We start from the raw sequence: 26,877 nt of genomic DNA, 5'->3' as shown, positions 1-26,877 counted from the left end.
TATGTGTGTGAGTGCAAAACATCACAATCTTGCTGTTCATACTTTTATTATGAGTATTAAAATTTTCTGAAACCCTACCCTCACCAGACCAGACATGATTATTTGTAGAACCTGACAAATTTTCCCTTGGTCTTGAAGTTTTTTATTCACAGATTCACCATTAATGATTCTACTGCAGCTGCTATTGTGGGTCTCTTATGCCATGGTACCCAGAATACCATGAGCTATTTAATTTGCCTATGAAAAGAGATATGCAGATATTGGAATATTGGATTCTCTAATAAATCTATAAGACATAGAAAATGGAGTCTTTATTTACAGAAGCATTTCAACACACAATCTGTGAGTTTTAATAACTGCTTGTTATTGTGTAAAAAGCTAATTTGAAAATAATAAATACTTCTTAAGGCATTGTACTTTATGACACTTTAGTTTATTTGTAATTATTATATTTTAATAGCAGTAAAAAATGTAGAAAAATGCACAGTGAAAAAAAAATTATGAAAATGCATAATGAACAAAAATTAAGGTGTAGATAACAAAAGTGCAGCAGTCTGCACAATAATTGATTTTGATAACCCATTGAAATGTGACATTAAAATGCTTTGTTTCCCATAAATATGCACATTATTATGTGCATATTTATGGAAAATAAATATCATTTATGAAGTATTCACATTAATTCTTGCATATCTGAAATGTAGTATATAGCAATAGAGGTTGTAAACCTTAAAAATAGAGGATATGATTACTTCAGTCTAGGAGGCAGCATTCACAGTAGTCTCATGCTGTAAATGAGAGCTCAAGAATACAGTACATGAAGAGCATGCATTCAGGGAATGCAATTTGTATTATCTGTCTGTGCGAGTGATGAAACATCATTCTGCCAAACCCACTGTGGGAGGAGAGGCTGAAGAGTTTGTATGGTTTTAACATGTTGAAGGAGAATGTTTAGTTTCATTACTGACTGATCATATTTTAGCTTTATTACTGACTGATCATCATATAAAGCAGTGATTTTAAGTTGCAAAATCTGGAGAAAGGGCAGATTTGATTTAAGTTTTTAAGGTTTATGTAACTAAACACAAAAGCTGTAAATATTTGATAAACAAAATACTTTTCTTGTTCTAATGTAGTGCAAACTAGAGGACATATATTTAAGTTAAAAAAAATATTGCTGCAGAACTGCACTTGACCTTGTGGGACTTGGAATGCTTATGTAAATTTAAAGAGGAACTGGATAAAAATGGCTGATCAGATATATAGGTTACAATAATTTTTTTTTAGGGTGATATTTTATATGCCTAACTTACCTGCATTATTTTCCCAGTTTAATACAATTAGATAAATTCCAGTCAATAAATAAATAATTTTCTACTTTAATATCCCAAATTGGCAAGAATAGGGAGGATAATGGTATTGATGTGCTCCTTATCCAGGAACCTTACTAATATAAGTGCAAAATGAAAGGGTGTAATAGTGAAAAGGGTAAACTCCCTCTGAACTTCACATTCTGCTGGAGTCACCCTTGGGGGCAGGGGGCCTTTTGTTCACTCTTTTTAATAAACATTTACTGCCAATATAGCCATGAGATCAGCCCTACGTTTTTCTTCTGTACATGGTCATGGACTTGTCCATCCAAATGTGCTCATTGGCACATCTGCCCTATGGTCCAGTAATATACAGATTGTAGAAGTGATTTTTAGAGGAGTTCATTATCACTAGAATATTTAGTATCCCAAATACTCTTGGCAGCCCTAATGTCTATTGTTTCCTGACAGGGAAATAATAGTAATAGAGGCATGTGATTCAAGAAAGCAAGCGTATGAGCTTATGTAGCATCAGCCAAAAAAAATTCATACAACCATTCCCTCCAACAGTTTGTCGGTTCCTCCTTGAATTTATTTACGCTATAAACTTCCAAAGCCGACCGGGCTAGCCGAGTGGGTAAAATACCTGCCCGGCAACCCAAAGGTCGCGGGTTCGATTCCCGCCTCGGGCTTGGATCAAAGTACTGCAAAAACCTTGGGAGGTGCAATATGGCCACAGAAGCCGATGCGCCAACAACTACCAAATCAAAAAAAAAAAAAAAAAAAAAAAATAAACTTCCACAACAACAGATGGAAGTTTGCTCCAGCAATTAACTACCCGCTGGCTAAAGGCAAATTCCGCACATCTATTCTACAGTTGTCTTTCCTCAATTTGAATTTATGCCCGCTTAGGGTCGTAATCTGAACAAGTGGAAGAATCCCATCATAATTCAGTATACTCAACCCATTCAACGCCTTATTCACCTCAATCAGATCACCTCACAGGAGCCTAGTCTCCAGCCACTGCAATTTGCTGAACTTAAGCCTCTCTTGGTAAGAGTACCCCTTCGTTCCCCTCACCAATCTTGTTGCCCTTCTATGTACACAACAAGCAAATCTACATCCTTCCTAAATTGAGGCCTCCAGACCTGTACACAATACTCAAGGTGCGGTTTGACCATTGCCTTATACAAAGGGATAATAACCTCCTTTTTCCTGCTAGCAAAATGCCTGTATATCATTGACAAAACCCCATGGCCTGCTCTTGTAGCCTGTCTGCATTGCTCAGAAAACTTCATATCTGACTGCACAATTACTCCCAAGTCTTTTTAATTTTCTACCACCAGGGTTGTTAATGCCATTACTGTAATTAACAACCCTGCCAACCTTTGTATCAGCTGCAAACTTTGACACTAAGCCTTCATCCATATCATTGATAAATATACAAAACAACTGTGGGCCCAACACCGAACCCTGTGGGATTCAACTAATAACAGTAGTCCACGAAGAGCAGTGTCCATTGATTACCACTCTCTGTCTTCTCCCACTCAACCACCCTTTTATCCATTGTAGCAACTTACCCTTAATACCATTCTGCTCCAATTTGTACAGTAGTCTTCCATGTGCAACAGTGTCAAAAGCTTTCCTGAAGTCCAAGTATATGGTATCAAAATTATATTTTGCATCCATATCATAGTTCTCAATCAAATTTGTCAGACAAGACTTTCCCTTAACAAACCCAAACCCATGCTGTGTCTGAATTATTGCTGCAGTCTTGTTTAGATGATCCTGCAATGGATCTTTAACCAGTGACTCCATTATTTTACCCAAAACAGAAGTTAAATTAACTGGTCTGTAATTACTCATGTTATCCTTCGATTCCCCTTTATGAATTGGGGATACATTTGCACATCTCCAGTCTGTGGGGGCTTTCCCTGAGTCCAAGTACTACCATTACCCTGTACTCCCCCCCCCCCACCCTGTGTAGAAAAATCAGAGGCTGACATGCTGATGATACCTAGACCACCAGAAATCATTGTACCTGCCCCTCTCAGCTATAGTATCCATGAAGTTTCTAGATTTTCTGTGAAAATTGTCTGATGGAAACTTTTTGATGCCCAGTTGTTTCATACTTCACTAAAGAGAAGTTAGGCTTTTTCCAGTCACTGGACGCTGTAGATATTTAAAAAAAAAAAAAAATGTAGGATTCATGTTACAAGCATCCTGTGCCACCAAAAAGAGAAAATCAGTATTCTGTGTTATAAGATGTTTGGGGAGCCAGAAAGGAATTTTAGAAAAAGTGCTTCAACTGGCCACACATTGTGAAGTTGATAAACTGATACCAAAATACATGCCACTCGAACAAGCAAATACAGTAAGCTTTACCAAGAGACAGTGAAATGTGTGGTTTCTTCCACTGAGGTAACAGTAGAAACCAAGGTAGAAATTACCACTTGTAATTTCTAAATTTCTACTCTTGGGGTAATTTCTAAGGTGGGCTCTAACAATATCACTATACTAGGACATCCTAAACTATCCAGCAACAGAATCTTTCTTTCTTGGGAAACCACAATAAGAAGTGTCATTGAAAATATCTTCCCTCAAGAGATGAGGATACCCCTCTTCCTCCATGAAGAAATTCACAAAAAAAATTTAAGGTGACCATAAGGCATGTCAACCCTCCAACAGCACTGAACCATAATTTTCCCACCACTAAACCACTAAGAATACTAACAAACATGTCAGAAACAGTAAATGCCCAAATACTGACTGTAATGAGGTTGAAGCTGTGAAGACTGTTGCTCCAAGTCTTGCTGTCATAAGTTTATGTACCTCCTGCCTCCAAGGCCACTTCTCTGACTGCTGAAAAGCTACCAATGTTAGGATTGTAACAAATCCAGATAAACCATCCACAGACCCCCAGCACCTACCACCCTATAGCCCTTCATGCTCCAGTATAACTTGTAGGCCTTCCTTTGTCACTTCAGTGTGACTTTAAACAGAACAGCTTGAAGTGACCATCCAATTCTGCTCTAAGAATTCAATTCTACCAAACTCTGCCTCTGCTACTTTTTCAAGTAATTTGTTACATTAATCTACAGCTCATGGTCTGAAGGCAAATTCATGAAATTTGGCTTATTGTTACTCCCTAAAATTGTATATTTGTTTCCCCTGGTTATTATCTCTTTTACTAGTAAGCATATATCTCTTTCATTTGTTTTGGTGATCCCATTCAGGGGTATTATATTCATATCCCCTAAAATGTCTAGTCACTAAATTTTAGTCTGCACTTTCTAAGCTGTTCATATTGATCAATTTGTACTTTTCAGGAGTGATTTCTGTTTTATGAACCTTCTCTAGAAGCTCTGTGTGTTTCTTTTTTTTTTTTTTAATGAAAACTCCAAAAGCAAAATGTATTAAACCTACAGTATTTAGTACCGTGCATTAGTTCAAGGTTGAGATGATGAAAGATACTTGTTGACAATAGACTTGAATTTTAGTAGATTGTAATTTTCAGAAAATGTGTGTGAAGGGAGGTTGTTCCAAAAGTTGAAGGAATAAATGAGGAAGAAGAAAAATGTTGATTCTGTGAGTTTGGAGTTGAACAGTAAAAGGGTACTGACTGGCCTGGTTTTGAATAGTAGAAGCCAATTCAAAAGAACATTGCCCATGGAAATATCTATAAAAAAGATACTATGAGACTGAGTTGAGAGATTTTGTAAAAGATAGGCGATTGATTAACCTAATTACCCTCTTTTGAATGGAGTATAGAAGCCTGAGAGAGGTCATTAGCATTAGTAGTGGCATATGATGCAAGAAAGAAAGCTTATACAACAATGGCCAAAAAAAAACTTCCCATTTCACCTAGTACCATTCACTCTAAAAGTTTGTCTAGTTCTTCCTTGAATTTATTTAAGCTGTTAATTTCCACAATGACAGATGGAAGTTTGTTCCAGCAATCAACCACTCGCTAACTAAAGGCAAATTTACGCCCATAAGTCTGCAACCATCTTTCCTCAAAATGAATTTCTGTTCCTTCAATTGTAATTGAATTGTAATCTGCACAAGAGGAAGAATCCCATCAGCATTGAGCTTGCTCAAACCATTCAAAGCCTTATACACCTCAATCAGATCACTTCACAGGTGCCTAGTCTCCAGATGTTTGCAGAACTTAAGCCTTTCTTGGTAAGAGCACCCTTTAGTTCCCCTCACCAATCTCATTACCCTTTTCTGTACTTGTTCTGCAGCTCTACATCCTTCCTAAAATGAGGACTCCAGACCTGTATGCAGTACTCAAGGTGTGGCCTGCCTATTGCCACACCTTTTTTATAAGGGGATGATTGTAATGGGGGATTTTAATTTCCCAGATATTGACTGGAATTTGTGGGTTGGTCATTCACACACTAGCCAGGCTTTTGTGGATTTATTGGATGATTGTTTTCTACATCAGCATGTTCGTGAGGCAACAAGAGGGAGCAATACTCTTGATCTGATTATCAGTAGTGATTCTTCATGCATTAAGAATCTGCAGATAAATGAACCACTAGGTGGTAGTGATCACAGTGTGTTGAAGTGGGATTTACTCAAGGAGGTAACCACCATCAGAGGAAGAGGGAAGGGTTTTTGTTTTCGTAAAGGCGACTATGGGTCTGAGACAGTATTTAAATTCTATACAGTGGGACCAACTGATGATGTTACCAACAGCAAACTCAAAATGGGAAGCATTCAAGGAACTAATCTTGGAAGCTACCAGGCTTTACATACCAACTAAGAAATATTGTTCAAGGTTTAGGCCTAAATGGTTGTCAGATGAACTAATGAGACATGTGGCAGAGAAGAAAAATGCATGGAATACATACAAATTAATGGGCGACATGGAAGCCTATGATAGATATAAGTTGGTCTGTAACCAAGTCACAAAGGAGAATAGGCAGGCAAAGGCAGACTACGAAAAATCTTTGGCAAAGGATGCAAAGAAAAACAGAAAAGAGTTCTTTACCTATTTAAACTCAAGAAGGAAAGGGATGAATCAGATTGGTCCACTGGATATTGATGGTTCAACAGTTGAGGATCCTGCTCAGGTGGCTAACAATCTAAACGAGTATTTTGCATCTACATTCACGCATGAGGAGTTATTCAGGAAGGAGAAGGACATAGGTAAAGTAGACATTGGCAGTGAGCTAGATGATTTTGTAATAACTGAGAGGAAAGTGGAGGAGAGATTGTTGAGGATAAACATAAAAAAGGCACCTGGGGTGGATGGGATCTATCCAGTTATATTAAAGGAGGCAGCAAAGGAAGTAAGCAAACCCCTAGCCATAATTATGAGAGCTTCTTTGGACTCGGGGGAGGTACCCATAGACTGGAGATGTGCAAATGTAACCCAAATTCACAAAGGAGGATCAAAGGCTGGCACAAGTAATTATAGACCTGTTAGTTTAACTTCTGTTCCAGGAAAATTAATGGAGGCACTGGTTAAAGAAGCACTGCAGGATCATCTAGACAAGAATTCAGTTATAGCTCAGACGCAGCATGGTTTTGTTAAGGGCAGGTCTTGCCTGACCAATTTGATTGGATACTATGATGTAGTCACAAAAGAACTGGATGCAGGGAATAACTTTGATATTATATATTTGGATCTTAGAAAGGCTTTTGATACTGTTGCACATGGAACACTGCTGCACAAATTGGAGCAGTGTGGCATTGGAGGCAAATTGCTGCTATGGATAAGGGGATGGTTGAGTGGCAGAAGACAGAGAGTGGTAATCAATGGACACTGCTCAACGTGGACTAATGTTATTAGTGGAGTTCCTCAGGGTTCAGTGTTGGGTGCGTTGTTGTTTTCGGTGTTTATGAATGATATTGATGATGGTATATCAAGTTTAATGTCCAAGTTTCCAGATGATACAAAGGTTGGCAGGGTTGTTAAGGACACTAATGACGCTATGCTGCTGCAACAGGATCTGGAAAGGTTGAACAGATGGGTTGAGAGGTAGCAAATGAAGTTTAACATTGATAAATGTAAAGTACTACATATGGGAAACAGTAACCCCAGAGCAACGTATCAACTCTGCGGTACTACACTGACAGTGGTGGAGAATGAAAAGGACCTGGGGGTAATTGTGCAGGCAGATATGAAGTTCTCTGAGCAGTGCAGACGAGCTGCAAGAGTAGCTCATGGTGTCTTGTCAATGATATACAGGAATTTTTCTAGCAGGGATAAGGAGGTGATTATTCCCTTGTATAAGGCAATGGTTAGGCCACATCTTGAGTACTGTATACAGGTCTGGAAGCCTCATTTCAAGAAGGATGTAGAGCTGCTGGAACGTACAGAGAAGGGCAACAAGATTAGTGAATGGAACAAAGGGTTGCTCTTACGAAGAAAGGCTTAAGTTTTGCAAATTACAGAGTCTGGAGACTAGGCACCGGCGAGGTGATCTGATAGAGGTGTATAAGGCTTTGAATGGTTTGAGCATGCTCAATGCCAATGGGATTCTTCCTCTTGCTCAGAATAATCACCTCAGAGGGCATAAATTCAAATTGAGGAAGGACGGATGTCGGATAGATGTGCGGAAATTTGCCTTTGGCCAGCGGGTGGTTGGTTGGTGGAACCGACTTCCATCATTTGTTGTTGAAGTTGATAGCCTAAACAAATTTAAGGCTCAACTGGACAGGTATTTCGAACGAACGAAGGGGTGAAATGGGAGTGGTGTGTTTTTGTTTTTTTTTTTTTTGGCTGATGCTGAATAAGCTTGCTTTCTTGCATCATATGCCTCTACTAATGCTAATGCTAATTACCCTTATACAAAGGGTAATCACCCCCTTATCTTTGCTATCAAAGTTCCTGTATATTATTGACAGGACCACATGAGATGCTGTGGCAGCTTGTTTGCACTGTTCTGAAAACTTGATATCTGGCTGCACAATTACCCCCAGTCTTTTCATTTTCCACTATTGTGAGTGTAGTACTACACAGTTGATGTGTTACTCTGGGGTTACTGCTATCTATATGCAGTGCTTTGCATTTGTCAATGTTAAACTTCTGTTGCCACTTGTCAGCCCATTTGCCCAACTTTTATAGATCCTGTTGCAGCATACTGTCATTAACAATCCTGTGAACCTTTGTATCATCTGCAAATTTCAACATTAAGCTTGGTATGCGTTCATCAGCATCATTGATAAATATAGAAAACAACAACGGGCCCAACACCAAACCCTGGGGGACTTCACTAATAACATTAGTCCACAAAGAGCAGTGTACATTGATTACCACTCTCTGTCTTCTCCCACTCACCCATTCCTTTGATGGTTATGGGACACTGTGCTAGATATGGGAACACTATTCCATGGTAGGGCAGATTTCAGATTTGTACAGAGTGAGTAGCTGTTTTGAAGAAAAGTAATTCCGAGAGCAAAAAAGAAACCCCAGTTTTTTAGATGCAGAAGAAACAATATTTGTGATGTGCTTATGCCATAATAGAAATACGTAATCTTGTCTAAAAATCTGAGTGTCTCTGAAGTTAAGCATAGGAGGCAGAAGAATCCTTTTTGTGAGATTTAATAGAAGACCAAGTTTTCAAAGGATTGAAATTAACTAAGTTATCTTTGCCCCATTGCAGAATTACCTGAAGTTCGGTATTTTAGGAATTGGTAGTAGATATCTGTCAAGTTTAATCTGTTTGTGCAAGACACAAACAGCTTCAACTTCTCATACTACCAAATATAAAAAGGTTTCTAAAATCTTTTTATAGTTTTTATATTTTTATCTACTACCAAACATAAAAAGGTTTCTCAAACTGGAAGGTGGAATACAATGTTCTATCATCAGTAAAACTATGGATACGGTTTCCAGAAAATGGAAGAAGATCATTAATATATAAGAGGAAAAGAGTGGGAGAAAAAACTGAACCTTGAGGAACATCAGCATTAATAGAGAAGATAAAAGACAGAGAGCAGGGCCGCTGCAACCTTATGTGCTGCCAGTAAGTGAAATCAAATTTGCCACCCCAAAATATTTGGATTGAAAAAGAAAAGAATTACAACATATCTCACATATAATATAATGAAACAACAAACAAAAATAACAAAATCATTTTGAAAATAAACTTTAAATTCTAAATCACAATAATAAAATAAAAGGAAAATTATAAAATATACGTTTCCCTGCTTTAAGAGATGCAAATTTATTAAGTATTTCATTTATGTTTATTTGTTCCAAAAGATCATTTTTTATTGACGTTATTGTCAAATTAGAGAGTCGTTGTTGAGATATTTTTGATCGTCAATGATTTTGGATTCATTTTAAGTTTGAAAAACTCCTTTCACCTGAGACAACCGAAACTGGTAAAGTTAGAAAAATTCTTAATGCAACTGCTACATTTGGAAAACTATCTATAAAATCGGTTTTTAAAAAATATTGTAACACTTCAAATGGAGTATATAACTTTATATTCAATATAAATTTGAAGTACTCTTAAAGTTCTTCAGATAATGCTAAACCATCAATATCGGACTCATTACGATCAATGTAAATATTTGCAATGATTTAATAAATCGTCATCTTACCATTTTTTTAAGTCGGAAATATTATAAAATATTTTAAATATTTCTTCATGTTCTTTTATATTTGTAAACCTTTTAGTTAACGAGAAAATTGTTGTGTCCTTAATTTGAAAGAAAAAAATTAATTTTGAAATTTTGTTGCAGATTCTGAATAGTATCATCTCTACTTTCTTTTCCTTACGGTGCTTACTTCTGGAAACGAACCTTCAATACCAATAATAGTAGCCATATTAATAGCCAAATTGAGAATTTTTTGACTGCTTCATCTATTCTATTTTCTTTAAAATATTCCGTGATATTTTGTAGACATTCAAGAGCTTCATATACACTGCCCTACCATTAATATCTGGACACCCCTCCGTGGATGGAGCAACAGGTCCTCTGCATGCATAGGACCTGTTGCCCCATCACAGAACCTGCTATAAATATGCACACTGGGCTTCGAACAAACAATTGCAAAAGTGGGCATGCAAGATGATACGTTCAACAGAATTGATCACCTCAACAAATGCTAGATGCCAATTAACATGGTGTAAGGAGCGCAAATCCTGGACTGTAGAGCAGTGGAAAATAGTCCTATGGACAGACAAGTCGAGGTTCGCACTCTACCAGTCTGATGTCTGTTCCTGGGTGTGGAGAATGCCAGGGGAACAGTTCCTTCCTGATTGTATCCTCCCAACAATGTCATTTGGTGGAAGCATTGTCATGGTATGGGGCTCCTTTCATGGTTTGGCTTGGGCCCATTAGTCATTTTCAAAAAAATCATGAATGCTGTGCAGTACTAGGACAACCTGGACAATTATGTATTTCCAACATTATGGCAATACTTCGGGGAAGGCCCATACCTGTATCAGCAAGACAACTCGCCATGCCATACTGCTTGGGTTGTAACAGAATGGTTTGAGAACATGGATGTGGAAAAGTTGAATTGGCCAGCCCAGAGAGCTGATCTGAACCCTATCAAGCATCTTTAGGATGTATTGGGTCGTTGGGTACATGCATGTTAAGATCGCCCAAAGAACAAGGCTGAACTGGTGGCTGTGTTAAAGGCTGAGTGGAGGAACATATCACCTGGTATTTATAAAAAGCTGGTCGAGAATATGCCACAAAGATTGAAAGCCATCATAAAAGCAAAAGGTTTCAGCACAAAATATTAAATGACACAATGTTTTGTCATTTCTTTTCTTCATTTCAGCTCCGACATATTGCGATGTCATGTGACATCCCCCAGTAACATGCAGGTGAAGAGGAGAGGGGAATAGCAGTGAGTGGGAGTTGCCTTCACATCCTATCTCTGCTTTCTCCCACTCTTTCTTGCCGAAGTATGGAGTTGTACCCATGTTCTGGAGTATGACCCTGCAAAATATAAATATTAAACACAGACAGTGCCGGACCAAGGTATTTCTGCACCCTGGGCAGAAAGATTTTTTTGGTGCCCTTTACTAAAGATTGATATATTTTTGCTTCATTGTTCTTGTTTTTTGGCACCCCAGGCAAGAGCCTATACCTTAATTTGGTCAGCTAGCCCAAAGCTTAATCTGGCACTGAACGCAGATCTACATAATAAGAAAATTAACTTAAGTCTGTAATTTCATGAACTGTATTTATTTCAAACGAATTATTTTCCTGCCGTGTTGAATACTGGTAAACGTTAACCAGTTAAATGACCAACACGACTTCTGGGTATCTGGAACAGGCGGTTGGATAGGTTTTACGAGTACCACTAAGTTACAGAATGGTAATCCCTTTAACTCTTAATTCGTGCTGAGTAGCAGCACTAATTTTCTCAATTGCCTAAAGGCCAGAAGTGCAAACTGTTAATGCATTCCCAGTTAAGTCTCTCGTAATCCGTTCGTTATATGGATATTTCTTTTCTACGGAAACTATTTTAAATGTAATCACCAGGGAGAATTCAAAAAATATCGCTAAATAGAAAATTTCGTTTTAAGGAAGTTTTTAAACAGAGGTCCGACTTGTATATGTAGAAAAAAAATTGACGCCCTCCTCAACTGCCACCCATAAGCAACGCTTACCTCGCCTACCCACTTGCGGCAACCCTGACAGAGAGCCATCTGCCATCACCTGCAGTGAGCAGTCAGATAATAAACTGGATATCCAAAAACAGAAAACAATCAGCATTCCATAAGATGGAAGCTTATTTAAATGGCCTTTATGCCAAACACGATCGCACGCATTTGAAATGTCAAGAGCAACTGCTTCAATTTCACCAAACTTTTACATTGAATTTGTCCATAGTTGAGTAGTGTAAGCCAGTGTATCACTAGTGGATAGACACTGATGAAATTCATATTGGTGATCATTTATCAGTTTTAAGTTTCTAACTAGTTTAGGAGATGGTGTGTAATGGGGCAATAATTGGATTAAGAAATTTGTCACCCTTTTTAGGAACAGGCTGTATATGAGCAAATTTTCAGCAGAAGGATAAGCACCAATGGAATAATCAAATGTAAAAAGGCAACAGAACAGGAGTGCAGGTTTTGAGAACAACTGGAAAAATACCAGGACTTGATGCTTTCTTGGCATCATGAGTTTTCAAAAATTCTTCTGACATTCTTTTGACGGAAGACTGCAGGAGGTCTTCCGAAGTGTACTGTGAGTGGTAGGAGGTGGTTTACCAAGGTCATCAGTGCAAGAGTTAGAATAAAAGTAGTATGCAAGAAAGTCAGCTCTATCTCTAGCTGAGGTGGGAGTACAGATGGGCAAAAGTTTTGGCCAGTAGCATTGGCAAGAGACCAGAATATGCTCGACTACTCTTCGGACAAGAAACAAGTTTTTTGCTCTCAGCCTGTTCAAATCTAGTTTGGAGTGATTAATAACTGCTTTACAATTGTTGCAGGCTTTGGTGTAGGCAGGAAATGAACCAGGAGATTTGAGTGTAAGCTAATTGCGATATGCAACTTTCTTATCTTGAACAGACTTACACAATTTATTAGAAACTCATAGTTTAGATAAAGGAAAAGATTTTAAGTTGGAGTGTGGAGTATAAAGGATTTTGTCCATACAAGAATAATTTCACTGACACAATCTGAACAAACATTGATATTATATGATTTAAAACAATAATCCAACCAAGTAAAAGAAGAATGAAAATCTTGCACATCATCCCATTTTGCAATGTTGTAATACTAGACAACATGAAGCTGAGAGGGGATGCATGAGAAAGCCTCTATTGGAGAAGATATCATCACTAAGTGGCGATCTAAGGTCCCCAGAGGGCTGCTCACCTTAACCATGTAATGAAATTACTGTTTGTGAGAAAAAGATCAAAAGAGTGTTGGCAGTTTGTTTAGGATTGGCTGGTATTTTGTTATCTAAATGAACAGTCAGTGCAAGGCCATTAGTAATTGCAAAAGCATCATCATCTCAACAAGCTGGGTCTATGTGCTAGAAAACAAAAGTCAGCTGGAATTGTAAACATTAAAATCAGTGTATTAAAAACATTAAAATCAAGGAAAATTATGTCACTATTAGGAAAATTGGAGTGGAGAAAATCAAGTTTCAAAGAAAGTAGTAGTAGTTGTAGTGGCATGTGATGCAAGAAAGCAAGTGTATGAGCTTATGCAGCATCAGCCAAAAAAAAAAAAAAAAAAAAAAAAATCACACCATTCCCTCCAAATGCCTGTCCAGTTCCTCCTTAAATTTATTCAGCCTATCAACTTCCACAACGACAGATGGGAGTTTGTTCCAGCAATTAACCACCCGCTGGCTAAAGGCAAATTTCTGCACATCTATTCTACATCTGTCTTTTCTTAATTTGAATTTATGTCCCCTTAGGTTCATAATCTGAACAAGTGGAAGGATCCCATCAGAATTCAGCGTGCTCAACCCATTCAAGGCCTTATACACCTCAATCAGATCACCGTGCAGGTGCCTAGTCTCCAGCCACTGCAATTTGCAGAACTTAAGCCTCTCTTGGTAAGAGGATCCCTCCACTCCACTCACCAATCTTGTTGCCCTTCTCTGAACACGCTCAAGCAAATCTACATCCTTCCTAAAATGAGGCCTCCAGACCTGTATGCAGTACTCAAGGTGTGGCCTGACCATTGCCTTATACAGAGGGACAATCACCTCCTTCTCTGCTAGCAAAATTCCTATATATCATTGACAAAACCCCATGACCTGCCCTGGCAGCCTGTCTGCATTGCTCAGAAAACTTCATATCTGATTGCACAATTACTCCCAGGTCTTTTTCATTTTCTACCACCTTAAGTGTAGTACCACATAGTTGGTACGTTTCTCTGGGGTTACTTCTACCCATATGCAGTACGTTGCATTTCTCAAGGTTAAACTTCAGTTGCCACTTCTTAGCCCATCTGCCCAAATTTTCTAGATCCTGTTGCAGTAGCACACTGCCAATACTGTCATTAACAACCCTGCCAACCTTTGTATCATTTGCAAACTTTGACATTAAGCCTGATATACCTTCATCAATATCATTGATAAATATACAAAACAACAGTGGACCCAACACCGAACCCTGTGGGACTCCACTAATAACATTAGTCTACGAAGACCAGCACCCATTGATTACCACCCTCTGTCTCCTCCCACTCAACCATCCTTTTATCCATTGTAGCAACTTACCCTTAATACCATTCTGCTCCAATTTGTACAGTAGTCTTCCATGCGCAACAGTGTCAAAAGCTTTCCTGAAATCCAAGTATACGTATCGAAATTATTTTTTGCATCCAGTTCCTTTGTAACCATATCATAATATCCTATCAAATTTCAGACAAGACTTTCCCTTAACAAACCCATGCTGTGTCTGAATTATTGCTGCAGTCTTGTCTAGATGATCCTACAATGCATCTTTAACCAGTGACTCCATTATTTTATCCCCGGAATAGAAGTTAAACTAACTGGTCTGTAATTACTCATGTCACCCTTCAATCCCCATTTGTGAATTGGGAGTACATTTGTACAGCTCCAATCCGTGGGGACCTCCCCTGAGTCCAAAGATGCTCTCATAATTATGGCTAACGGTTTTCGTTGCTTTGCTGCCTCCTTTAATATAACTGGATAGATCCCATCCACCCCAGGTGCCTTTCTTATGTTTAACTTCAACAATTTCTCCTCCACTTTGCTCTCAGTTATTACAAAATCATTAAGCACCCTGCTACAATTTGTTAACCTTCTGGCATTTTCAAACCTTAATAACTCCTCATGTGTGAATGTAGATGCAAAATACTCGTTCAGTTTGTTTGCTATCTGAAAGGATCATCAACAGTCGAACCATCGATATCAAGTGGACCAATCAGATTCATCCCCTTCCTTTTAGAGTTTATATAAGTAAAGAAATCCTTGCTGTTTTTCTTAGCATCGTTTGCCAAAGATTTCTCGTAATCTGCCTTCGCCTGCCTAACCTCCTTTGTGACCTGATTACAGACTAGCTTATATCTGCCATAGGCTTCTGAGTCGCTTGATAATTTATATGCATCCCATGCATTTTTATTTCCTGTCACGAGTCTCATTAGTTCATTTGATAACCATTTAGGCCTGAACCTCTAACAATATTTCTTAATAGGCATGAAACTTTTAGTAGCTTCCACGATTAATTCATTGAATTAATTCCTTCCCACTTAGAATTTACTGTTGGTAACATCGTCAGTTGATCCCACTGTACAGAATTTAAAAACTGTCTGAGACCACTGTACTCACCTTTACAGAAGCAAAAACCCTTTCCTTTACCCCTGATGGTAATTATATCTTTAAGTAAATCTCACATCAGTACAATGTGATCACTGCCACCTAGTGGTTCCTTTATCTGCAAATTCTTAATACACGAATAATCACTGCTGATAACCAGATCGGAAGTATTACCCTCTCTGGTTGCCTCTCGAACATGCTGCTGCAGAAAACAATCATCCAATAAATCCACAAAAGTCTTACTAGTGTGTGAGTGACCAACCCACAAGTTCCAGTCAATATCTGGGAAGTTAAAATTCCCCATTAGAAGACATTAAAATCCCCCATTATAAGACATTCTGATTTACTAGCCCACTCTATTTCTCTGTACAATTGTTCATTGTACTCATTCAAGTCATTAGGCGTATAACACACTCCTACTCTTATTTTTACTTTCGCAGTGCTTGTGTCACACCAAACTTGACTCAACAGCGCACTGTTCATCTATATCAACTGGATGCACTTCTTTTGATTTTATGTTTTTCTTAATTAACAGCATGACACCTCCTCCCTTCCTATCCTGTCCTGTCTATCCTTTCTGTACACATTGTACTCCCCAAATTCCAATTCTGCATTCCTAATATCAGTTTGACAACACGTCTCTGATATCCCAAAAATATCCGTCTTTGATGTCTTGACCAACACTTCAAATTCATCAAATTTATTTACTATACTTCTAGCATTGGTATACATGCACCTATTCCTAGTTACCCTGACACATCCCATATACCCACCTGTTTCACGATGACTGCCGTCAGTCCCTGAAACCCCCAGCATCCCTCGCTCCAGGTCGCTACTTATTCTAAAGGAAGTTGTGCAAGAATCACCTTCACCTCTGCCTGCAGCTACTTTTAATCTTTTAGTCTGTGAATCTCCCCCCAAGCTAGCAGTTTTCCGACCCACCTAACAATGCGTTGATAGCATCAGCAAATATTCTTGCACCCTTTCTATTTAAGTGTATCCCATCCCTGTAGAAGCAGTCTCTCCTGTTAACAAGCACAGACCACGCTGAAAAAAATTCTACCCCTTGAGCCTTGCACATTCCCTCCAGAGCCGAATTGATTGACAAGGCTCTCATCATCTACTCCCTCCTATCGTGTCTGGGCAGAATTGCAGACACTTTCAAATTTAACCCTAATTCACAACTTTTTTGCAACATTGACCTGTACTTGTTAAGTAAATCTGCAGATCTCCTACTCTTAATGTCATTGGTGCCAACTTGTACAACAATATCACCTTTTGTGCCCTTAAAAGATGATATATGCTTTACAATATCATCAACTTTTGCTCCTGGCAGATATACCCTGGTCCTGTTCCATCTATCCTTTTTACACAATATATTCCCCATCTCCCTGACAATAGAGTCACCAACAATAACTAGTTCCTTTGAGGCCAGCGCATTCTGCCTTGGAGATTGCCGCTGTGTTGCCTGATGCTCAGGAGTGAGCTCTGGCATTGAGTTGGGCAGCTGAGAGCTTGACGGGCCACTCATATTAATTTCTTCAAGGGCCTCTATCCTACACCTCAAGCTCTCATAAATGCCCAGTAGAACGCTGAGTTGATGCCTAATTTCTAGACACTCTCTGCACCTGGCACACACAAAAACATCCTCCTTGGCTAGATCATGTTCTGTTCCAGAGAGTTCGGCAAACATTTCACAAGTTGCGCATTTTTTTAGGTTGGATGCATTGTAGAATCGCCCCCCTCAGTTCTCCACTGAGTCACAGCACTCCTGCCACTTTGTACCCATTGCTTTGCTGCTCTAGTCTGGGACTTGATATTTTAAATTAATAAGATCAATAAATTTAATTAATCAATTGTCAATACTACACTATCTAATAGAATCCTAAATGTAGTGATAAGTATTACGCTATATAATTATACATTAGAGCTACCTAATTATCACAATTAAAAATTTGAATTCCCTACTACTCTATACAAAAACAATGGCTGCAAGATTCGAACGAAATAACGGTTTTACGTATATTAAGTAGTAATCTACAAAAACTCTTTATCTAAATTAAATATAAAAATAACCAGCATAACTATAACTATAAGACTACGTATAAAGTACAATATAAAATAACAATTAGGTAAATAAAAAGGCAAACAGCACTTTTTCGGAGCCTGTAATTCACAGCTGTAATTTTTAAAGAGAGTCCTTAGTGGCAAACCAGTTTGTCCAGTAAGTTTCTCAGTGTTTGCTGTGGCTCTTGTATTGGCTCTCTTTACCTCAGCCCAGTATATTTATGAAAATTCACATTAGAAATATGTTTAAGGTGTTAAACAACAAGGGTTTGTATGTATACAGATGTTTACTTAATTAATAGTTTTGTTGTTGTACTGGAATAATGAATAATATGTGATGGTGATGGAAGAAGCAGATATAATAACAACCTCTAGTGGATTATTTATAAATAATATTGATGATGGTATATCAAGCTTAATGTCCACGTTTCCAGACGATACAAAAGTTGTCAGGGTTTTTAAGAACACTACTGATGCTATGCTGCTGCAACAGGATCTGGAAAGGTTGAGCAGATGGGCTGAGAGGTGTCAAATGAAGTTTAACATTGACAAATGTAAAGTACTACATATGGGAAACAGCAATCCCAGAGCAACGTATCAACTCTGTGGTACTACACTGACAGTGGTAGAGAATGAAAAGGACCTGTGGGTAATTGTGCAGGCAGATATGAAATTCTCTGAGCAGTGCAGACGGGCTGCAAGAGTAGCTCATGGTGTCTTATCAATGATATACAGCAATTTTTCTAGCAGGGATAAGGAGGTGATTATTCCCTTGTATAAGGCAATGGTCAGGCCACACCTTGAGTACTGTATACAGGTCTGGAGGCCTCATTTCAAGAACGATGTAGAGCTGCTGGAACGAGTACAGAGAAGGGCAACAAGGTTAGTGAATGGAACAAAGGGTTGCTCTTAAGAAGAAAGGCTTAAGTTTTGCAAATTACAGTGTCTGGAGACTAGGCACCGGCGAGGTGATCTGATAGAGGTGTATAAAGCCTTGAATGGTTTGAGCATACTCAATGCTGATGGGATTCTGCCTCTTGCTCAGAATAATCACCTGAGAGGGCATAGATTCAAATTGAGGAAAGACAGATGTAGGATAGATGTCCGGAAATTTGCCTTTAGCCAGCGGGTTGGTTGGTGGAACAGACTACCATCCCTTGTTGTGGAAGTTGATAGCCTAAATAAATTTAAGGCTCAGCTGGACAGGTATTTCGAACGAACGGAGGGGTGAAGTGGAAGTTTTTTTTTTTTTTTCCATCATGTGCCTCGTCTAATTAGCATTATGCAAGAAAGCAAGCTTATGCAGCATCAGCCAAACCTCCCCCCCCCCCCAATTTCACCCCTCCATTCATTCCAAATACCTGTCAAGCCCAGCCTTAAATTTATGGCTATCAACTTCCACAACAAAGGATGGAAATCTGTTCCACCAACCAACTACCTGCTGGCTAAAGGCAAACTTTTTTTTCACATCTATCCTACATCTGTCTTTCTTCAATTTGAATTCATGCCCTCTCGGGTGATTATGCTGAGCAAGAGGAAGAATCCCATCAGCATTCAGCATGCTGAAACCATTCAAGGCTTTATACACCTCAATCAGATCACCGCGCAGGTGCCTAGTGTCCAGACACTGTAATTCGCATGTACTCGTTCCAACAGCTCTACATCCTTCTTAAAATGAGGCCTTCAGACCTGTGGCCTGACCATTGCCTTATACAAGGGAATAATCACCTCCTTATCCCTGCTAGAAAAATTCCTGTATATCATTGACAAGACACCATGAGCTACTCTTGCAGGCCATCTGCACTGCTCAGAAAACTTCATATCATTGTTCCTTAGAAAGTTCTATTGACAACAGTAAGACAATTCAAAATGTCTCTGCCACCCTATTTTATCCTTTTTCCAACAACATTATATCACACACTGCTGTCCTCTGGCTGAAATAAATAAAAAAATGTAACTGCTTCTATTGGAACATGCTGCAACCTGGAAAGCAAGGTGTTGGGAATTTCAAATACTACTGTGGATCATCATGGAACAAGATAATAGATGGACTGATGAGCATAGTAAATAAAATTGATGAATCTGAAGTACTGATTAAGTTATCAAATGCAAATATTGTAGGGATATCAGAGACATCATGTCACTCAGACATAAGGAATGAAGAATTTGAATATGGAGTGTATGTGTACAAAAAGAACAAACAGGACAGGACAGGAGAGGTGTTATGCTCTTCATTAAGATGCATATTATAGCTATGCATATCCTGTTGACATGGGTGGTGGCAAATGCAATGTTGAGTAAGGTTGGTCCACTGGATTTTGATGGTTCAACTGTTGATGATCCTGCTCAGGTGGCTAACAAACTAAATGAGTATTTTGCATCTACATTCAAACATGAGGAGTTATTTAGGGAGGGGAATGCCAGAGGTGAATTGAACTCTGGCAGTGAGCTAGATGATTTTGTAATAACTGAGAGGAAAGTGGAGGAGAAATTGTTGAAGATAAACATAAAAAACGCACCTGGGGTGGATGGGATCTATCCAGTTATATTAAAGGAGGCAGCAAAGGAAGTGAGCAAACCCTTAGCCATAATTATGAGAGCTTCTTTGGACTCAGGGGAGGTGCCCATGGACGGGAGATGTGCAAATGTGGCCCCAATTTACAAAGGAGGATCAAAGGGCAACACAAGTAATTATAGACCTGTTGAAAGGAAGCCAAAGATTACCAAGTGATTAGTGGAGTTAGAGAACTAATTGTTCTCTAACTCAAAAAGCAACAAATAAATTTGAATGAATTAGTTAGAGAGATATTAAGCCAGAGAAGGTTGAAAAGAGGAGATTCCAAATTACTAAGCCTTTTCTTGAATATGTTATGAAATAGTGAAAGACAACTATAGCTTGAATATGCATATCCTGTTGAATATGCAAATTACTTTTTCATCTTTGATAGTTAATAATGTTACTAGAATTAAACTGGCCAGCATAATGATAAGTACTGCAGGCCCTTAATAACAACTATAGCTTGAATATGCATATCCTGTTGAATATGCAAATCACTTTTTCATCTTTGATAGTTAATAATGTTACTAGAATTAAACTGGCCAGCATAATGATAAGTACTGCAGGCCCTTAATATCTGTCAGTAATCCTTCCAAGAACAATGTATAAGGAGCAATAGATAGACTCTTATGTTATAATGATAATTGGTTTCAGAGAAGACAAACTTGAGCAATAATCTTATTTTCAGATAAACAAACGCTGCTAAAAATCAGTTTAATGATAACTTCATTGATTTAATCACACACACACAATACACATATAATTTTGCACTTTGATGGGTGAATAACCCTTCAAGGAGTAAAGTGATATATGTATACTAGGAACTTTGAAGGATCCTCCTCCTTGCAAAAGGAAACTTGTGTTGATTTCATACTAGCCTTAATTCTTCTCATTCAGGACTTCTCTTTATAGTTTATGATAAATAGAAACCAGTCTTTGTTCTACAAAGAAAATCTCCAATAATGACCTTTTATAATGTCCTCATTGTAAAAGGTCATTATTGGGTCTCTCTCTCTCTGCATTTGGATATTCACCTCCTTCATTGTTTCCATGTATTTGAACAAATCTCTGAATGTTGAAATTTGTCATTTGTTTTACTTCTATATCTCTTCAGATAACTCCTCTGAAACTTTGAATTCACTCAGTTAACCAGGCCTTTAATTCCAAATTAACAATTCTTTCTTGCATTGCTTTTAGTTTTTACTCCTCTTGGAATAAATACAGAGAAATAATTAATACTTTCAGACCATAATCTCCTTCATATAGTAGGAATTGACCTTATCACAAGTGAATGCAATGTTTCATTTTGCATTCTTGACATTGAAGCATTTCCAATATTCCTTTAAAGCTGGCTCTTTTCTCCATTAACAGCCTCTAAGTGAATGTGATCATGTAGGGCTCTAGCTTCAGTTAGCAATCACATTCAGATACATGAAGTGTAAGGTCGATTTTATTGTAAAGACTTGATCATTCCATAACTAATTCATCTCAGCAAGGTTGAGTGTGTGACATGGAGCATTGCTGATGATGTATAATGCCTTTCTTCCAAGCTGAGGTAAATATTTACTGCAGGGTACAAATGATGGCAGAACTGCTCTGGAATAAAGCTCAAGCTTTATTGTTTGACTTCAAAACCACAGAAAGCTAAAGTCTTTCAAAGTTCCTGAATTCTCATAGTGGTAAGTGGGGGTCAGTTTGATCTTAGATGGCTTAAGCCCAAGAAAACATTTCTCTTCCTTAATGATAAAAGTTCTGTTGGGCATCTATTTCTAGAACAGCCCATTTTTTCAGCATTGAAGACTTGTAATTAGTAAGGCTGAATGATGCCTTGCATCATTCAGCCTTACAAATACAAGTCTTCAATGTCAATTCAGTTTTCAATGTCAATTGCAATCTTCTCTTATTCCCTGAGATTTTATATTTGTGTACTCTGGTTCATGTCTCTTACCACAAGGGAGAATAGACCTTCCTCATTTATTTTACTCAATACCTTCATTGTCTGGTACACCACAGTTAAATATCTCCTTATATGTCTAGTTGTCAAACTTTAAAATCCACAGTTGCTCTTCATGTGTGCATCACTTTGTACCTCACCAATCTGGTTACACTTCTGACTCTCCACAAGTTCTGTTTTTTTTTTTTTTAGGTTCATCTTGTTTAGGACTGTACAATTCCACAGTCATTCATTTTGCTACTCTTTCTCCCCCCCCCCTCTCTCTCTCTCTCTCTCTCTCTCTCTCTCTCTCGGGGTAACATGAAAATTTTTTTTTTGCTCAATCAGCATAAGCCTCAGGCTTCCTTGCACCATATGGCTAATAATAATATAGACAACCCAAAAAAGTTTCACATCTTTCTTTTGATGTAGCCTCTGGACCTGAACACAACATTCCAAATGCAGTCGTTGCCAGTCCTTAATTTAAATTTATCAAGCCATCCCTTACTTGTGGAAAATTCTACCTGCAAAATTTTTTTTTTTTTTTCATCTTCCTGAGATTGTCAGAAATATTTATTCTTCTGCTTTATAAAAGTGCAATTCTTATTAACTCCTTTAGTTTCTAATTAGAAATCCAAATTTCTCCTGTTTGCAGTCATTTAATTGTGTCAGGAACTACTGCTTTTGCAACATTTTTTATTATTATTATTAATAATCAGTTATGATCTTCCATATTGTTGTAAATGGCATTCCTTATTCGCATCCAAAATCAACTGCTCATTTGCCAGCTCCAAAACAAGAAATAATTTACAATTTCATTTCCAAAGTGTTTACTATTCCTAGTTTGTTAGCCTTCTCATTTGACTTTGAAGAGAGAGAGAGACACTGAGTGTATAGCAAAAATAAAGTAAATAAGACAAAAAATCAGCAGGCAAATAGTTTGATAAAATCTCACCAGGAGTTTTCCTGGAAGACTGATGCTGCTGAGCGATTGGGTGCAATTAGATATATGACACATTTGAGAAAGGTTGCAACATAACAATGGATAAGAGAATAAAGTGTGATATAGTGGGTGATGGATCAGGAAGTCAATGGATAGCGAGGGTCCATGCATAAGCATAATAATATAGAATGATTGAAATATATTTTGAAATATACTTTTTTTTTTATTTAATAGTAGTGGTTAATATTTATATATATATATTTTAAATATATTTTTTTATTTATTTATTTATTTTTATTTTTTTTTTGCAAAGATAATAGAAACAGAGATCAAATGACAAGTACTCCAAGGATGCCGCAAAATTCGCCAATACCACTACCTCAAGATAATAGCAAAACCAACAGTACATCAACAGCAGTTTGACGTCTGTGAAACATTATATATTAGGTGTCTTACAAACTATGATAAAACTGGTGATTTTTGATGCAGAAAATATTTCCGAATTTTTACTTTATTAATTAGATGTGCCGTTACTTATCTTAACATTCAGGCAGCATGATGTTATGCAAAAGAACTGCAAGTTGCTGTTCTGAATGTTTTCACATGATTCTCAGAGCAGTGGTAACAGGAAATATTTAATGACTGAAAGCATTTCTGTAATATTTTCAGAGAAAAGCAGAAAAAAATTTATTGCCAAATGGTATGAAAATGCCTTTAAATTGATATTGTTGCTGTTCAATAAGGTGCCTAAAAACATATATAGTGGTGTAATAAATTTTTAAATTGAGTAGTTTTGTTGTTTCTTTGGAGAAAATTGTAAACGACACATTATTATATAATTGAATTTCATTGAGCCTGTCTTTCAATTAACTTAAGAATAAAAATTGTACATATAAAAATCATGTAACTTTTTTGGATTAAAAAACGCTAGGAATATGGTTTCAGTAGCAGTGTATGTTTGCATATTTACATACGAACAAGTAGAATTATTTTCCCAGGTTAAATTCTCACCATTGCTCATTCTTGTTAGTGCAGAAACCTGTCAGTGATATTGATACGCTGAGTTCACTTTACGTTATCTACCCTCTTTTGTAGGAATGGTAACCCCTGGCTTTTTGGCCTGAAGGGCATTAAAGATTATCTCTCTCTCTTTTTTTCTCTCTCTCTCTATCCCAGAGGTTCCCAAACTTTCTTGGTTCACAGCTTAGTGTCTCAGTAATTTTTTCATGGCACCCCTAAGCCAAAAGAAATACCTAACAGTTCTGTTTATTAAGTAGTTAGGTCCAAACAACTTAATAAGTAATGTTGAAACTGTGAACCACCTCGAGCTAGTAGTTCGCGCGGTGTCCGACAGATGTCGAGTATCACTGTGTTTCCCTTTAAAATTTAAAATATCTTGCGTTGCCCCTGAGTTCACTGGGGCACCCCGGCACACAGTTTGGGAACCACTGGGCTATCCTCTGATGCTGGCGAAGACTCAAAGTTAGGAATAGCTAATATAAAATAGTAGTTTGTACACTTGGCGATGAGTATCTGTGAGGAAGAATGGGTCGGAGTCATGATCTTTCTAACTTTGAATTTGGAATGATTGTGGGGACTGAGACATACAGGCCCAGGTATCTCGACAACAGCCAATGTGGTTAAGTACTCCCACTCTGTGGTGTCACAAGTCTACCATCACTGGCTCAACAATAATCAAAGTTATAGGCTGTCTCCCACATGTGGGAGGCAGCCATGTATAATCAATACCCATAGTGAACTTTGTGTGAGTTTCATAACACAGCAATGACACGTTACAGCCAAACACCCAGTACAACATAGGAATAGCAAGACCAGTATCTACATAGACTATGTGCCAAATATTTACTCATGTAGGCTATGTAGTCAGTGTTCCCAATAGATACCCATACTCGCTCTGAAACACAAGAAACTGCACCTTGCATGGGCATGTCAGCACCAGCATGCAGCAATCTGTCATCTGTTCTGATGAATCCCATTTCCAGCTCTATCATGCTGATGAGCATATCCACATTTATAGAAAGGAACATGAGGCCATGGAATTTTGATGCAATGTTGGTGTTGGCCAGGTTGGAGGCAGTGATGTTATAGTTTGGGGACTGTTTTTGTGGCATGCCCTGAATCCTCCAATCGAGTGGTTATGCCTACCTTTCTATTATCAACAACCAAGTACACCCCTTTGTGATGACAATGTATTCAGACAGCTCGGGTACCTGTCATCAAGACAGCATGCCATGCCGCAAGGCCCAGCAGATTGTGAACTGGTTTCAGTAATAATGAGCTCAATATCCTCCCACTGTCACCGAACTCATCCGATCTCAACCCAATCGAGCATGCTTAGGGCCTACTGGAAAAGAACATTTGATGCTACAACGACCCACCTGACAGTAAGTGGGCATTACTGGACATGTGTGATGCATGACCATACCACAAGACACCCTGCAACACCTTGTGGAGTCCATGTCTAGGTGGGTACAGGCTGTAATACAAACAAATGGTGGCCCAACATCATATTAGATAAGTGTTGCTAATGCACAGCCAACTTATTGTAGCTTTTTTGCATTGGCAGGGATCAAACTAAGAGTACTATGTAGTTAGTAGTAGTACCACAAACAGGGCCGGGAGGAGAGCAGATGCACCAAACTGGGACTGCAAACATTAATTCTCTCATATTTTAGAATTTTCAACAGAGTAATTGTCTTATAGTGTTTGCACCCTGCGTGGTGGGATGTAGAAAAAAATTTACTGTATTAAATTCTGAAATATGAGAAAATTATTTTTCAGAATACTAGCTTTCAATGCAAAACTGATTTCTTGTACTCGGGGAAAAATCCAAATGGGGTCCTCCCCATCACAGTTTTAAATCATATATTTTGGGCCGTCTTTTGAGCAGTAGGATCCCTTCGGGTAGAAGATTTGCCCATGTGAGATTTTGCAGTATGATAGTTACAGTAAGCAGGCTTTGCAAAATTGAAAAGAAAAGTCACTCTGAAAAAATAAAAATTGAGGGTTGTCACTGTCTTCTGCTTTAGTTATGAAAAATATCACTCCACTGAAGAGTTGTCAATTGTTTTATGAACTTTCACTGCCTTCTAGTGTTTTATACAAATATTTATTTTGTTTAAAATCTTTATCCCATACTTATTTAAATTCAAAATTGTATAAAAAGTAGTATTTTTGTAGTGAAGGTACATTATATTATAAAAAAGAATATTACAGAGCTTAAAGCTTATAATTTCATCTGGCTGTTGGTTAGAGACCATTAGTGGTAGAAAGATGAAATTTGTAATGGACACAATCCAACACTTGTGGAAGTGAACAAACAAAAAAAAAAAAAAACGCTTGTGTATCCTGTATGCATGAAAGATGTTTTATGTGAAAACATCTTTGACGAAAATCATAACCATTTTAAAATCGAACAACTAGAAACAAAGTTATGAATGATGTAATGTTTTATGCTCACGCCCGCTACTTACTCTACCGAATCAATGTTAGTAAAATTAGCATCATACTTCAGTCTGAAATATTTAGTATCAACAATTTAATGCTTTTTGCACACACACACACTATTTTATGAGGAGTTATTAAGGAAAGAAACCGCCAGAAGGTTATTAAATTGTAGCAGGATGCTTAATGATTTTGTAATAACTGAGAGCAAAGTGCAGGAGCAATTGTTGAAGTTAAACATAAGAAAGGCACCTGGGGTGGATGGGATCTATCCAGTTATATTAAAAGAGGTGGCAAAGGAACTAAGCAAACCCTTAGCCATAATTATGAGAGCATCCTTGGACTCAGGGACGGTCCCGACAGACTGGAGATG

The 26,877-nt window shown here is 37.9% G+C and overlaps 1 protein-coding gene across 2 annotated transcripts in view; it reads left to right on the top strand.

Moving 5' to 3' along the window:
• Tango1 (transport and golgi organization 1) overlaps positions 1-23,798 on the top strand; it is a 528,108-nt gene extending 504,310 nt beyond the window's left edge. For both annotated transcript variants that reach the window (XM_090376510.1, XM_090376509.1), the window contains exon 24: positions 23,353-23,798. In XM_090376510.1, the coding sequence (XP_090232636.1) occupies positions 23,353-23,462 (110 nt within the window). In that variant the 3' untranslated portion in view covers positions 23,463-23,798. The remainder of the gene's footprint in view (positions 1-23,352) is intronic.
• Positions 23,799-26,877: the final 3,079 nt, after the last annotated feature.

This window comes from Mastigoproctus giganteus, chromosome 6, assembly GCF_048544385.1.
Source record: "Mastigoproctus giganteus isolate SK-2022 chromosome 6, ASM4854438v1, whole genome shotgun sequence".
Taxonomy (NCBI): Eukaryota; Metazoa; Arthropoda; class Arachnida; order Uropygi; family Thelyphonidae; genus Mastigoproctus; species Mastigoproctus giganteus.
The sequence above is the reverse complement of the archived record's forward strand: the minus strand, read 5'-3'. Positions and strand labels throughout refer to the sequence as shown.